Source organism: Acomys russatus, chromosome 12 (genome assembly GCF_903995435.1).
Source record: "Acomys russatus chromosome 12, mAcoRus1.1, whole genome shotgun sequence".
NCBI classification, from domain to species: Eukaryota; Metazoa; Chordata; class Mammalia; order Rodentia; family Muridae; genus Acomys; species Acomys russatus.
Genome location: NC_067148.1, coordinates 47,684,904 through 47,700,368, shown reverse-complemented (window position 1 = coordinate 47,700,368; position 15,465 = coordinate 47,684,904). Strand labels below are relative to the sequence as shown.

The 15,465-nt window shown below is 39.5% G+C and overlaps 1 protein-coding gene across 10 annotated transcripts in view; it reads right to left on the bottom strand.

Moving 5' to 3' along the window:
- Pam (peptidylglycine alpha-amidating monooxygenase) overlaps nucleotides 1-15,465 on the bottom strand; it is a 179,339-nt gene that overhangs the window by 29,557 nt on the left and 134,317 nt on the right. For all 10 annotated transcript variants that reach the window (XM_051154406.1, XM_051154408.1, XM_051154407.1 and 7 more), the window contains 2 exons: nucleotides 14,696-14,825; nucleotides 3,417-3,533 (listed from right to left, as the gene is read on the bottom strand). In XM_051154406.1, coding sequence (XP_051010363.1) covers nucleotides 3,417-3,533; nucleotides 14,696-14,825 — 247 coding nt within the window. The remainder of the gene's footprint in view (nucleotides 1-3,416; nucleotides 3,534-14,695; nucleotides 14,826-15,465) is intronic.

The following is a 15,465-nucleotide window of genomic DNA, read 5'->3' as shown; positions in this document are numbered from 1 at the left end:
CTTCTTTATGTATTATAATATAAAACATGTTACTGGTATACCTCACAACCCCACAGGACAAGCAGTTGTGGAAAGAGCTAATCGTACCTTAAAAGAAATGCTTATTAAACAAAAGGGAAGGGTAAAGACACCCCGGGACCGATTAAATAATGCTTTGTTGACTCTAAATTTTCTTAATGTGAATGATGAAGGGACGTCAGCTGCGGAGAGACATTGGGTGATAGAAAGAACTGAGGAATTGGGTCAACCAATATTCTACAAGGACTTGTCAAGTATGAAATGGAAACCTGCGGTAGTTTTGAGATGGGGTCGTGGGTATGCATATGTTTCCACAGGAAATGAAAAAATATGGCTACCAACTAAACTTATAAAGATTAGATCTGACCATATAGCAAGTGAGTCTTAAGAGCTAACTGGTCCTTAACAACTTGACATTGTTTCTTACAGCTTGGAGAACTAATGCCCTCTTCTGTCCTGTTGGTGTATATGCAGGTAGAGCACTGTATTTGCAAAAAGCAGGACAAGGCTGTAGACAAAGCAGGCAGCATGGGTGATTTAACCTCAACAGCATGCCTCTGGCATCTTGAGCAAGGTGCCTCAACTGATGTTTCCTTGAAAAATTATACATGTACTAACATCCATATTAATGATTTCAAAAGTCTGTTTACTTTCAGAGCAAAAAACAGGACAATTATGAAGATCGAACTTCTGCCACTGGCACTACTGCTTCTTCCCGAATTTGCATGCATATTAACAATAAATCGGCTAGCCAAAAGGATCGATCCCAAAAGGACTGGACAAAAACAGCTAGCTTTTCCAGCACTTGGCCAATATATTATTTTTCTAGGGTACCCGAAAAAGATTTTTCTCCGAAACAGCATAAAGTAATTTTGAGAACACGACGCCCCCATTCCCAGTAGGTGGAGTGGGTGTTTTTGGTGGGTTACCAATGCTCATCTTTGCCTAACGGGGTTAGTTACAATTAATAAACGTTCATTTGGGGGTTTCTTTCTTCTATCTTTCTTTCTCTCTTACTTTCTATCCCTTTTAATATTAAGGGAAAGGGGGGAAGGAAGGGAGGACACATGTTTGTAGACTAAAAGTAGATTATTGAATCTACTAACTTCAAAAATCTTACATTGGTATTGTAGATTGAAGAAAATTTAAGACTTTTGATTGATGGAAATTTAAGACTTAAAAATTTAAATTGTATATTGTCTTTCATTTTTGTCTTATGTATTGTATGTTATATGTTGACAAAATATTATATATTGTATGTTAGAAACTTAAGTTCATTTTATTCAATGTTTATTTAATGTATTATTCATGTACCACTAATGTCTTAGGAAAAACTGTTCAGGAAGATTGGGGATAAAAGTTGATATTTAGTTATGAAAAAATCCTACTAAATACTAACTTACTTTGTCATAGAACAGGTTTGTTTAATTTCTTGTAGATGTCTCCAAAGGAATAGTAGCTAACTGTAGGAATAGATAGAGTTGGTTTTCAAACTCTTCAGAGATCCACAGAATATGGCATTTAAAGATGAGGGCTTTCCTGACAGAGAGAGACATCTACTCCTGGCCGCTTCTCCATTTGCATCACTGAAGATGGGGGCTTCAAGAGACGCAGGTGACAGAATGGTCACTGGACAGAGAAAATGCTCTTATCTCTACTGCTGATGACAGGCTGACTGGCTGCAATGATCAACAGTGATGCTGGAAAGTTGACTATCCAGCTTTGAAGAGACTAGATGGACCGGACCGTCGGATTTCCTGCTTCAAAAAGCAGTTTGTTGGATGTTTTGGGCCGAAGGAGAGACTTCGGTGAATATCCAGGCAGTCTGCTCTCTCTGTCCTATGCAACTTGAAAGTTGCCTGCCAGCACATCCTTTATTAGATAGATTTTCCTTCTTGGATCTCTGATGGGATTGAAGACTAGATAGCCACAGTGTTACTAGAAGCTTTAGTTTAAGAATTAAAAACACCTTTATAGATGGATAATTGAAATTTCTCAAAAAAAAAAAAAAAAAAGGGACTCTCTTTGGTAGAATAGTGGAATATTTTTTCTCAGGTTAACTAGTATAAAAGGACTTGGTTATGTACTTGATACCTGATGATTATGTATATATGTATATGTGTGTTTATAGTTCTTGATTTTTTTTTAAAGAGAAGGGGGATGTGTGGGAAGGAGTAAGCTTTGTCACAAGTGGGAGCAGTCTTGGTGGGCTTTACCCTTGGGCACCCCATGAATAGCTTGTGACAGACTGAGTGGAGCCATCCTGGGTTTGGAATTCTGGAAGCAGACCTGGGAACCCCACCTGGTCTATTGTCTTTCTAATGGACCCTCACCGGGAGAAGGAGCCGGTCCTCCCCACGTGACTGAGGGAGTTGGGGAAGAGAAAAAAACAAAGTCGGCTGCAGGGAGAGGGTGCAGGAGCAGCGGACAAGCTGGATCAGCACGCCGGCCAGAGAGACACCTAAGGATCCGTCCCGTGGAACGGCTACCGGAAGGTTCACTCTTTCGTCCCTTTAACCTTTTTCCTTCTTTTATAAGCTAGTTGGGTTGCATAATAAAGTTTAATTGATAAGAAACAGAGTCAACAGCTATCTTCAGATAGTTTTGAGAGTATAGATGGGAGATCCTGCTATCTTCAGATAGTTTTGAGAGTATAGATGGGAGATCCTGCTATCTTCAGATAGTTTTGAGAGTATAGATGGGAGATCCTGCTATCTTCAGATGATAGTTTTGAGAGTATAGATGGGAGATCCTGCTATCTTCAGATAGTTTTGAGAGTATAGATGGGAGATCCTGCTATCTTCAGATAGTTTTGAGAGTATAGATGGGAGATCCCTTTGAGGGCCTGAGGTGGCTTCTGCTCCCCTGTGTTCCAGCCCTCACTGTTGCCCCCACTGATGCCCCTGCTGCTGTGTTTGCTTTTGCTGGATTGCTGGATATTCTGGTGACAAAAATTGGACTTGCCTGTAGGAGCCTGACACCCCTGATCAGCAGGAAGTAGCCTAAGGAGGTCTATGCCCCCTTTCCCCTTTTTAACCTTCTTTCTCACCTACCTTGTTTTGGGAAGTTGGAAGGGATTGGGGTAGAGAAGAGTGGTAGATATAAGAACCCAATAAAATAGCTAAAAATGTATGCCTACATATTTGAGATGTATTCTTAGCCATTTTGAAACAAGACACACGAATGGCCAATTTCCTGTATGTCTAGAATTTTTTGAGCACAGATGATTCTAACATTCAGTTAAGTTTCAGAATCATTTGTTTAGAAAGCACAAGAAAGAGTGGTCCAATTAGTCTCCAGTTTAAAGGTAGCTTTGCAACACATTCATGACCCAATATTGTACTTTATACCCAGTAGAGATGAGAAAGCTTGAATAGCACGTGAGCCATTTTACTCACAGGTTCTTGCCGCTGGACTGAAGTATTGCAGCATTATTTGGATCTATGACCAGAATAGTGTCGTCTTCAATTGGTCCAAGGCCTCTTTGTTGGTAAACAAATTTGCTGTCGAAAGAGCTAAACAAAATACATTAGAATGGGAAATTAGAATGGAAAATTAACAACCCATAACTCTGGGGCACTTGAGAAGCGCAGACCACTTGCTTGAGAACCTCAATACAAACTCAGAGGGGGCTGCATACACTTGACTTCAGGCTCTCTTGAGCTGATTTATAAACCATCATGGGTGGTCAGTGTGCTGTGGCATTGGCTTTGGTAGGCCACATAGTCTTGGACCCACGAGACCCGAAGAAAGAGCAAACACATAAGAGTTTGAGAAGCCCTGATCCAGAGCTGTTATGGTGATTAAAACATCTTGAAAAGCTTTTCACAGTTTATAAATCAATGATAATTTCTTTAAAATTGTATGAGGCTCATTTTATTTAAAATCTCACTGTAATGATTACAGTGGAATGGGAGGGATAAGAAGGATCATTGTACTAGCCAAAGGTAAAACATGAGAACACAAAAGGATATAAATAGAAAATTCAGAGTATTTCAATAAAAGAAAGCAGGATTTATTATTGAAACAAAAAATACACTTAGAGCCATGAAACTTCTATTTTTAGCAGCTTTTCATTACTCCAAAATGGATAATTATAGAATTGGTTTCAAGTGAATGCAGTAACACTTTTTTAAGAAAGCATCTTTTGGGTTGTAAAATGTTATGGATAAATATGTACATATATTTCAAATATATATTCAAATAGTAGTGTTTTTCCTTAGAATGCCAGTTATAAAAGATACTATATTCCTTTCAATTCTTGTTTTAAAAGTTTACATAGCTCCTCCTCATCTCGAGGGGATTCCTTCCTAGACCCCAGTGATTCCTGCAACTAAAGATATAGTACCAAACCATTAGTCTACTACAGTTTTTCCCATGCAGCCACATTGTGAGAAATCTTCAGCTATAAACTGGGAGCATCAAGACCAGAAACAATAACTAATAACAAAATAAATACAATGGAATTTTAAAATTGCAAACGTCATGGCTCCTGGTATTTGAGGCCATTTTTTTCCTAATAAAGAAGGATGACTTGAACAAAACACAGTGATGTGTAGGTTTGGTTATGAGATGGCTGCTGAGAGACTAATGGATCCAGTGTATTGATGATAGTCAAAGAGATGATTCAAGTCTCGGGCAATATAGGAGATTTTATCATATTCCTCAGAATAACACACAGTTATAGATTTTAAATGTATAATTATTCCTTTTTAGAAATTTCCATTTATTATTTTTGGACTGGGCTAACTGCAAGTAATTGGAATCACAGAAAGTGAAAACTCGAATAAAGAGACAATTGTATGTTTTTGGTGCATGTGACAAAGGTGAGCTGCTCTCTAAGCTTACATAGCAAAGATGTAAATGAGCCAGGTGCCAAGACACTTCTTACATGTTCAATGAATCAGCACCCACAGACTTGTGACTAAATAAACTATGTATATATGTGTTTTCTTTTTCTTTAACTGGGTAATCAAAAGAATTGCAATGACAGCAAATATCTGTCGAGATATATTGACAACATGGGAAAGGTGACATACTGCTCAAATCCATCATGAATCCATTTATTAGTTGGCTGGTATCTTTTTTGTGGAACTGATAGAGAGGTAGGAACACAGAAAGTTTTAAATCATACTCTCTTGCCATTAAAAATATCCATCACATAATTATCTGAGCTTCTTGACTAGGAAAGTCTTTGGGGTATATTCTTTCCTGAAAGATGGCAGCAAGTCCCTGAAGTAGTCCTTATTAATGATGTATTCAATTAAACACAAAATATTGATTTAACTTTGTCAGCCTAAAACTTAAGTAAAATTGTTGGCTTAAGCTATCATGTGTAGTTAAAACCACACAGCAGTATCTAGGGGAAAAAAGCATATATTTATAAACATACATAGCATCAGTTATAATGTCTCTCATATAATGAAATCTACTTTATTTTGCTAATTCTTTGATGTTTTAAACATTAGTGTATATTCATTGTACAAAATGATGGATTTTATTATAACATTTTCATACATGTCTATTACATATTTTGATTCTATTTATACTCACCTCCATTATGATAACCCACTTATTCCAAATAGTCACACTTATACTTTCATATCACATAATAATTTAAATTGATATTTGTATGAGATAAAACACACGGTATTTTGCTTTCCGAGTTTTAGTTGCTTTGCTTGATATGCACAACTTACAAATGACATAATTTCGGTTTTCAATGGTGAATAAAATTCCATTGTCCACATATGCTATACTTTACTTAACCACTCATCTATTGATATATATCTAGGCTGATTACATAAATTGACTATATTTCCCCCCTATTCTATGGGAAATTTTAATTGAGATGAATTTAGATTCACACAGTTATAAGAAATAACAGCTTCTGTGTATATGATATTCATCTTTCCTCAATAATGACAATTTGTAAAACAACACAGAACATCATGACTAGGGTACGAACATTGATAGATCCACTGCTTATATTTTGATTTCCTTATCCCCTTTATATTACTAAAGAGTCGTATTGATACTTAAGGTTTTGTTGCTTGGGTGTAGAGCATATGGGTCCATTATTTTTCTGACTGAATGCACGTTTAGCGTTCGGTGCTATGGAACATTCCTGAGTCCTTACAGTTCTTACCAAGTGCTGTGCATTCTGCATGTAGGGACTGTTCTGATTCATCATTAGCAAGTCCTAACTGTGGCATTCTGATGGCCCACTGTGTCTCTTCCCAAAGCAGCAGCATAGCAGACCTCAACGCACCTAGTTCTACATCCCCCTCTGCAGAGTGATAATCCACACAGAGCACAGAAGATGTCCTTGCAGCTGGTTTCTAATATAATGTGTTGTAGTAAAGCTGCAAGTTAACTGCCTCCCTTCTGCCTTATTCCTCACTTAAATATTCACCATCAATCTCTGGTCATGCAATATTTTTGAAAACAAGTAACAGAAACAAAACCCCTTCAACTTAATTGATATAAAGAAGTAAGGCTTTTCCTCATTTTTGAAGTTCAGCCTTATTTTCAATCCCCAAATTAAAGAAATATAATTATTATTCCCTTGTTTTCACACACCCAAAACACTGGGCTTGGCTTCTGAGAATGAAATCTGTGTTAATGAACAGAGGTAAATAACTTAGACTCAGGGTCCTATGGCAGGCAGGTCAAAAGAGATCGCTGTGGCTGAAGACGACCCGTCATGCAGTACACTGTCCTGCTCTGCTCACAGTGTAGCCAAACATCTGCCAAGTAACTCGTGTTCTTCTCAAACAGGCACAGCGTGTGTGATGGCATCTACGTTTACAGTCTAGACACATCAGGTTCCTAATAATGGTAACAAGTAGTAAAATGAATCCAGGGGTCATTCCCTTTTATTTCATCAGTTTACTTCCTCATGGAATGGTAGAAAAGTATGAAATGGAAAACTGAAAGAGAGGATATTAACAAGAGTTGACAATACAAAGTGAAGAAATCCGATCTCTATAATCGTAATTTGGGACAACCGACGCCATCGGCTTTCTCAGCTTATCAGTATGTGTTCCCCAACACCGTATGATAGTATAGCAATGGGATACTGTGGTGTTGTTTGATTTGCTATCTCCAGATACATTTATGTCATTTGTGTGTAAACATGGTATCTTCTATACTGAGGTAGTTACTTTTCCACAGAATTAGATTTCTTTACAGATTTCTACTACACTTATGATATATCTGCTAAGGGTGTCTCAGTGAGTAGGTATGTTTCCGAGTCACTAACAAGGAACTCTCTATTTGGCTACTGCAAACAAAGGAAAGAAAACAAAATCCAACTATTAGACAGTCTACTTACATTAACATCATTTAATTATAGTAATTTGCCTTTATCTACAGTAATAATATATAAGGAAAGTATGAAATTCTTAGGGAAAATGTAGCTTCAAAGGCATTGACCACAATGAAATGGGCTTGACCATAGCATTTAACATCCTTTAGCAGATGTCTGAATGTTTAAACTGGCAACACCAAGAGACAGTCAGTCACTCAAATGATTGGTTGTCCTTCTTAATCCTTTCACTTGAGATGGCTTGAGCCCCATGGAACTAACAGCTGGTCTTGAGTATTTCACAGGGCAAATAATAAACACATACACTATTTCTGAAATGACAAAACTGCACACTACACTACACTACACACACACACACAATCTGCCAAACAAAATAGTTTATAAACTCTCCTGTAATTCAAAGAAAGATAACCCTTGAACAGCTCACAGATGGATGTCAGATTATAGAGCTAACTATGTCTTTGCTATAGCAAACTGATTAACTAGTGTTTTAAAGCCACTACCCCCCACTTCTGTGCCACAGAAAAGTCTTTATTTCAACCACATTTAACTTTTCACGGGGCATAATAATACCCTGCACATTTCACACAGTGCCAAGAGCACTGATGGATTCTGAATGCCTCTCTGAAAAAGCACTGTTACAAAGACTGAGCAGTGACCTATGGGCTGGAATTCATCAGTTCTTTATTTTAACAGTTTGAATTCCCTATTAATGATTTTGCACATTAGCAGCTAATCAAACAGTTTAGATAAGGCTGAGAAGAAACGTTTTTCCATATTCACACATATACAAAGGGCCAGAAGAAGTAGAAAATAAACTTATGCGCCATCAATCAAAATTAAGGGAATACGAAATAAGTAATAATGTGAAGAAAGAGGTGACATGTTGTTGTAATTATATAAATTAAGAAACTTGGGAAAGAACCGTGGGCTTTCAGTCGAACAAATAAGTAAAAATGTGCCTTTACTGTTAGAGGAGCAGCTTATAAAGCCCTCCTAAGTCGGGGTATGTTTAAAAATTACCTTAAAAACACCCCAAATGCATGCAGTTTGGAAAACCCCTGTGATAAGGAAAAGAGAAAGACAAAGACACCAGAATAGCTGCTTGCTACCCTTGATGAGCCTAGACTCTGAGGCCCCAGTAAGCAGTGAAGAGTATATGGAAACCAATTTTTAAGACTCCTGGGCTCTAGATGGTGTCCAGTCAATATGACCACTGTGATATAACAAAATGCATGGTGTTATGAACCAATATGAGGTAATCATTAAAACCCCCACTTTGTTTTAGACGAGGTGCTCACATGCGGGCAGTCCACATGTCTTGATGCATATCTCAAAGCTATGCAGCAGTCATGAAGACAATGTTGCATTACCCGTCACTATAAACATGGCCACCTCGCAGGGTGGTGGTGGTGCACGCCTTTAATCCTAGCACTTGGGAGGCAGAGGCAAAAACATGGCCATCTCTTTTTAGAGACTGGCTCTAAATTCTAGAGAATTCCCATGATTCCAGTTGACTGCATAGATGCAGAAGGGCGGGGAGAACAGTGAACTGATGAATCAGAAAGAGTGGCAGCAAAGTGGGAGAAGACGGCTTCTGCAGTTTGGGTGATTGCAATATGGCGGAAAGGAAGGGAAAATGTAAGCTTTCCTTTCGTAGAGCTCAGCTTTCTCTCAGATATGCAGAAATTCAGAACAATTCAGTTACTTGAAGCTGTGTTGCTGGGCATAATAAAATCTGAAGGTATAAAAGAAATAGCAAGAGTTGAAGTTAAACTTCAGTCAGATAACTCATTGAGGGCTCCAGAAAACCACAGAAGAATCCTGTAGTGAATTTTTAATTCAAATCTGGAATAAAATCAATTTCTTTTTTCTTTCTTTTTTTTTTTTTCTTTTTTCTTTTTTTCTTTTTTGAGACAGAGTTTCTCTGTGTAGCCTGTCCTGTCCTGGACTCACTTTGGAGACCAGGCTGGCTGGCCTCGAACTCACAGCAATCCACCTGCCTCGCCTCCCGAGTGCTGGGATTAAAGGCATGCGCCACCACACCTGGCCAAAAAATCAATTTCTAAACCAACAAATCTAGGCAACATTCTACCGAGATGGGCATCAATGAAGACAGAGTTGTAAGCTAAATGGAGGATTTTAAGAGGACCTAAGCATGCACACACCCATGCACACATACACAGACATACACAGACACACACGTACAAACACACCAAGTGTACAGGATAAACCATGCACTTAGTCTCACGTTAAAAAATATTTATTATTATTTCATGTGCATTGGTGTTTTGCCTGCATGTAAGTGTGTGCGAAGAGGTCAAATCCCCTAGAACCAGAGCTATAGACAGTCTTGAACTGCCATGTGGGTGCTGGGAGTTGACCCCGGGCCTCTGGAAGAGCAGCCAGTGCTCTTAACCACTGAGCCATCTCTCTATCCCCTAGTCACACATTTTAAACTACATTAATAAAGCATGAATGCTGTGTTTGTCAGATACCTCATACAAGGTTAGGAGGGACATCATCTTGCTTTCTGGGTAACTAGGATTAAAATATCTGTAAATTTGAACAATATTAAAGCTACTGCAGTGACACATAGCTGGGACAAAGTCTTAAATTTAATATTCTGCAAAATAGCAAATATACATTTCTGGAAAATGTTTAGGCTTATTTTATGAATATATTTGAAAATTTTAGCTGAAAAATTAAACAGAGAGCAATATGGTGTTAGAACTACTAAAAGGAAAAATAAAATAATGATTTGAAGGGGAAGCTCAGTGACAGAGTATTTGGTTCCCAGCAAAAGACACACATACACACACTCGCACACACACTGGCATACACAGGCACATGCATATATGCATGCATGTACATGCACACATGCACACATACACAGATACACAAACACACACAGATAAATACAAATACACAGATACCCCTAGACACACTATTAAATATGAAAAATAAGATGCCAGGCAATAGATATGATATGGAAAAGTTTATTATAGGAGCACGGGAGAGCAGGGAAGGGGGAGGGGCACTCCTGAAAGAGAGAGACAGAGAGACAGCAATAGAGAGGAAGAGAGAAACAAGAGAGGAGCAAGAGAGAGATGACATAGGTTTGCCCTTTTTGTATCCTGGGCAGTTGGCCCAGCCTACTGGAGGGCAGGTGATGATGTCATAGGTTTCGAGGCAGCCTGGGGGCAGTATGCTAACATACACAGCACACATACAAACACACACACAGACACAGTCATACAGCGAATATGATCCTTTGATACTAGATATCTAGAAAACACATCAAAGAAAGGTAATTGCATCACTAGCTGGATTTAACATGTGAGGTGATGTGTCTGCTTCTAAAGGAAAGACATTAAAGGTCCAAGAAACCAAGCTGCTTTCTGATTAACATAATCATATCCTCATGAAGACAGGTTGAGGGCCTGGGGAACATTCAGCTTACAAAATGCAAATAGAGACATGGAAAGGCAGGAGAAAACCCCACTCTAAATTATCATGATGAAGGTTGACTCAGATGTGAAGGCCTCTTTGACATCTGGGAAGGCCTAAGAATTGGGCAGCATGCACCATACACAGGGACTTTCTTAACACTGTAAAAAGTCCAACATGGGACAATTATTGATGATGCACAGAAACCATGCGCTGGCAGCTAACACCAAGCCCTCCGGTGGGGTTGGCTCTGCCTCTGCTCAGCACATGAGATCCCATTTTGTATTAGCAAGGCCTCAAATTCTGATATTGGCAAGGATAGAAAAGTAAGACATACCAAAATATGCTACAAAACTCACCTTAGGGATAGTCTGTTGTACTGTGAGCATGCAGATTATCTATGAGGTCAAGGTGACAATAACATGCCAATACGGATCTTGGTGATGTAGTCTGGCCTACCACAAGCTTGGCCTTTTCACTTATATATATGATAAATTTTGCCTTTCCCTAGTTTATGTTGTTTTCTTTCCTATCAGTAGCATTAAAAAAAAAATTGAATCAAAGATAGTTTCCAAAATCCCTTTCAACTCCATGCGGTAAACAATAAATGACACAGGAGATACCACTTTAAACACTAAAAACTAGGGCAGAGGCTTCCATTTAGCCAAGGGCTTTGTGGTGAGTCATTCACCACAACCCAGCCACAGCTGAGATGAAGGAAGGACAGGCCAAGGCCCGAGCAGCCCTTCCCGAGTGAGACAAGAGTTACCTCGCTCCTGCTGGGAGGCATTTAAAGATTAAAGGAGACTAGCTGCCCCAACAGTAGGGCAGACAGAGGCTCTTTAAAGATTCATTATTCCCTGCTGGCAACAAGCACTTCCTATTTCTGCTCCAAGAAACATTTTAAAAGTAGCCATGTTGAAGCTGGGGATAGTCAGGAGGAAAATTGACATCAAACCCAGGAAGAAAGATCATTTTTTTTTTCTCCAGGGATGTTAAGTGGTTCGGGATTTTTACTAATTTCCTTTCGGCTGGCATACTGGTTTAGTAGAGTGAGAGTTGATGGACGTTATCAGGCTTCAACTGCTGAGGACAGCTGCTCCAATAACATCAAAGGAGCTTTGGGGGAGTGCGAGAGACTGTTCCAAGTTCTGTCTGATACACGAGAAGGACCACTTTCTAAAAAATATGAGATAAAATGACTTGGGTTCGATTTAGAGCAAGACTTTGCCTCATGAAGCTTAGAGTTTTGCTGTGCTGAGAAACCAGGTAGGAAAGATTTCAAGGAAAATGACCATTAAGATTTGCCACATGGCTTCTCTGGGCTGAGATCACTTGTCACTAGTTTGGAACAGAGCAACAAGCAGAATGCAATCTCCACCAATCTTTAATTCCAGCCTCTCAACAGCATGCCATAAATTCTACTAGAAGGCATTACCTTTGTGCAATGCCTGCCTACCTTTTAATGAAGAAAACCATGTTTTCCTTCTAATTTACACCAATTCATATGTACAGGAAAGGTGGCCATGCATGACCATGCAAACAACAGAATCGAAGGCTTTTCTTGAAATAAATCCAAAAAAAAAAAAAAAAAAGAACAAAAACAAACAAACAAAACCCACTACAGAGTAATCTCTTGCTTCTAAACTTTATGAATAATAAAGCAGAAAAAGTGTGGAATGGTGATCCTGAAGAAGTCTTCAGAACTATGAATGGAAAAGCTAGCTGTGGTCGCCAGATAATGCCAGGGAGGGAAAGAGAGACCACAGATGTTCTTATACCTAAGACCTAAAGCTGAGGAGAAAGGTGACACAGCTAGTGAGTTAATCCATCAGTTTCTCCTCAGCCATTTACTGATGCCATTTACCAGGGCAGACGCATGAGGCTCGGTGGCTGTACTTTCACATGATTCTGGGTACCTAGATGAACGCTAGGTGCTGGGGTGGGTGGGGAAGCCAGCTCACAGCTAGGACTGCTGCAGAGGCTGCATAGAATGTTCTCCCAATGGCTTTTGTTTCCTAGTCCTGTGTTGTCTCCTTCCCCGTGCTTGCCTCTGCTAATTCTTCTTTGCTACTGAACTATTCCAGCCGCTGCTGTTCACTTGGAGTGAAGAGAATGCTAGAGTGGAAACCTGGACTCTGTCCAGTTTTAGCTTTTGCCAGCTGAAATTCTATCACTGGAAGAAAACGATGCTGAAATTTTTTTTTCTTGTCTGGCAAAATGTTGGTAAGAAATCCATGTAGAAGAAGATGTGGCAGTATTCATTAAAATGAAGACTGTGCCACGGTGAGTAGTGACAGTTTGCTTTTAAGAGCACTTGTTAAAATACCATTAGATGTTCCATAACAACCGAGCCAATGCACTAGAGCTGCGTGGCGAGCGTGCCGAGACCATTGTTTGCTTTGGACTTCCAAATAATATCATTCTTATGTTCAATCTGCGTGACAACTAGGAAGGGACAATTAAACAGCAGTGAAAGTATTCATCTGTTTTAAAATGTTGGCTAAATTCCATAGGCAACTCTATAAGAAGAACTCACACAGAATTAGTCTTACAATTTGAATCGGAAGCTCATAAAAAGGGGAGTGGATTCCCAGTTTCCCCAATGAGGACTCTATACTTGCACATATAAAAGGGGAAGGCTCATTAAAATTTACTGAAACCATATTTAAAATTTTACTTTCCTGTTTAAATTTACAATTATAGAAACAATAAATAGATACTTATCGGTAAGTAGAATCAAAATAATGTACTAATTTTGGAGGCACACCCAAAGAAACAACCATTGGGTATACTTATAAACGCACTGAAGGCAGCATCACCAAGTGATTAAGTGGCCAACTCTGTTTCAGATGTAAAGGACCTCGCCCTGGCTTTGCCACTTGCCTACCACCTTGGGAAGCATTTGCTTTTCATTTGCAAAACGTGAATGGTCACAGTGATAACATTTAATAGGCATACAGTAAACCGTGCATAGACCATAGGCCTACAGGAAACGACAAATCCCAGACATGATTCTTAGTGTCCAAGAATAGAGTGGAATAAGGCATGAAAGGTCAGAAAGGAAATGCAAAGGAAGACGCAGCAGAAGTTAGTGGTCCTAGGGCATGGAACTCATGGCTCCCACACTCGTGGCAGCCCAAACTCCTGCAATCACTGTGACCACAAGGGGCACTGTTGTCAGTTGCATGGGAGGCAGATGGTCTTGGGGTTCTTTTAAAGCAACCAGGGAAGTAACAAAATGCTTTTCTGTAGCCAACTAGTAACGCCCTAGATGACATTGCTTCTCTGAATTGCTTTCTTTGAAGTTTTGACACGTGTCCTGAGTGTAGGGATGAACTCTTAATGCTTTCACCTGGGAAAGGAGGGCAACATCAGGGCGCAGAGATGCGGAGAGTAAGCAGGGAGGGTGGCAGGCTGTTTCTTCCTTTCCTATAGACGGTGGGTGGGACTGCTCTGTTTGAAAATGCACTAGGTTTCGCCACTGCTATGTATCATAGTTGTATGTTAAAATGACACGTTTTCTGTATAAAAATCATGCCCAGAAACAGAATGATATGAAAATGCAAGCCACATATCACACTGTAACTCTAGAAACTCCCTTATACTATAGAGATACAAGGAAAGAAATAATCAAAGAAATGCTGCAGAGCGTCCATTCTGCGGAACGTTAGTCGTGACTCCAGCAAACACTCATCATGAGCTGACAGCAGGTAAGGAGAGCCATCTAACTCTCATATGTTTCCAGACAGATACACCTGCACTCCTTCAGAATTTTGGGGGAAAATCAAAGTAAAAAATTGAAGCAAAAGTTCACCTGTAAGTATTCTTAATTTAATGAATAACAATGCATATTATTTTATGTTCATACACATTCTGGAGAAAAATACTACTTACTTTCCATCCCAAGCATGGTCACCTCTGTGGAAAATTACGAGGTTATTGTTAGAATCCAGTGCCACCCCAGAAACCTGGCCTGGAAGCAAGTACACTCCGGGCCACTCCAGAGCCTCTTCCACATGGAAATCTAAAAGAGAAATCCACACATGTATTCAGCATAAGAAAACAGAAACAAGGACTCAGCATCAGCGTTAAAAACTCATGCAAAGACACCAAAACCAAAATCGAGCAGGAAATCCAGTGCATGCACATGCCAAACAGCCTCTTGAGGTATAAGAGGAAATGACCGAACTTGTCTTGAGATCACCTGCGTACCGTTGCCGCTATGGGACACCTGCAAAATCAAACAGTCCTCAAGCTACAGCAAAGCCAACCCGAAGTCTCTCCCTCCTTGATACGAGTTGTAGTTTTAAGTTAGTATCGTTGAAAACTATGTCAACATTGAAGGGGTTTTAAAAATTTATTTATTTTATGTGCACTGGTGTTTGGTCTGCATGTATGTCTGTGTGGATGTCAGATCTTGGAGTTACAGACAGTGGTGAGTTGTCATGTGAGTCCTGGGAAATTGAACCTGGGTTCTCTAGAAGAGCAGTCAGTGCTCTCAACTGCTGAGCCATATAAATTTTTAAAACAAAAATAAACAGCAGGAATAAGCAAAAGGCCAATTCCTCAATGTATCACTTTCTGCTGCTGGTCTCTCTGTCTGTCTGTCTGTCTGTCTGCCTGCCTGCCTTACCATCCATCCGAACAAAATCTGGATGATCAAT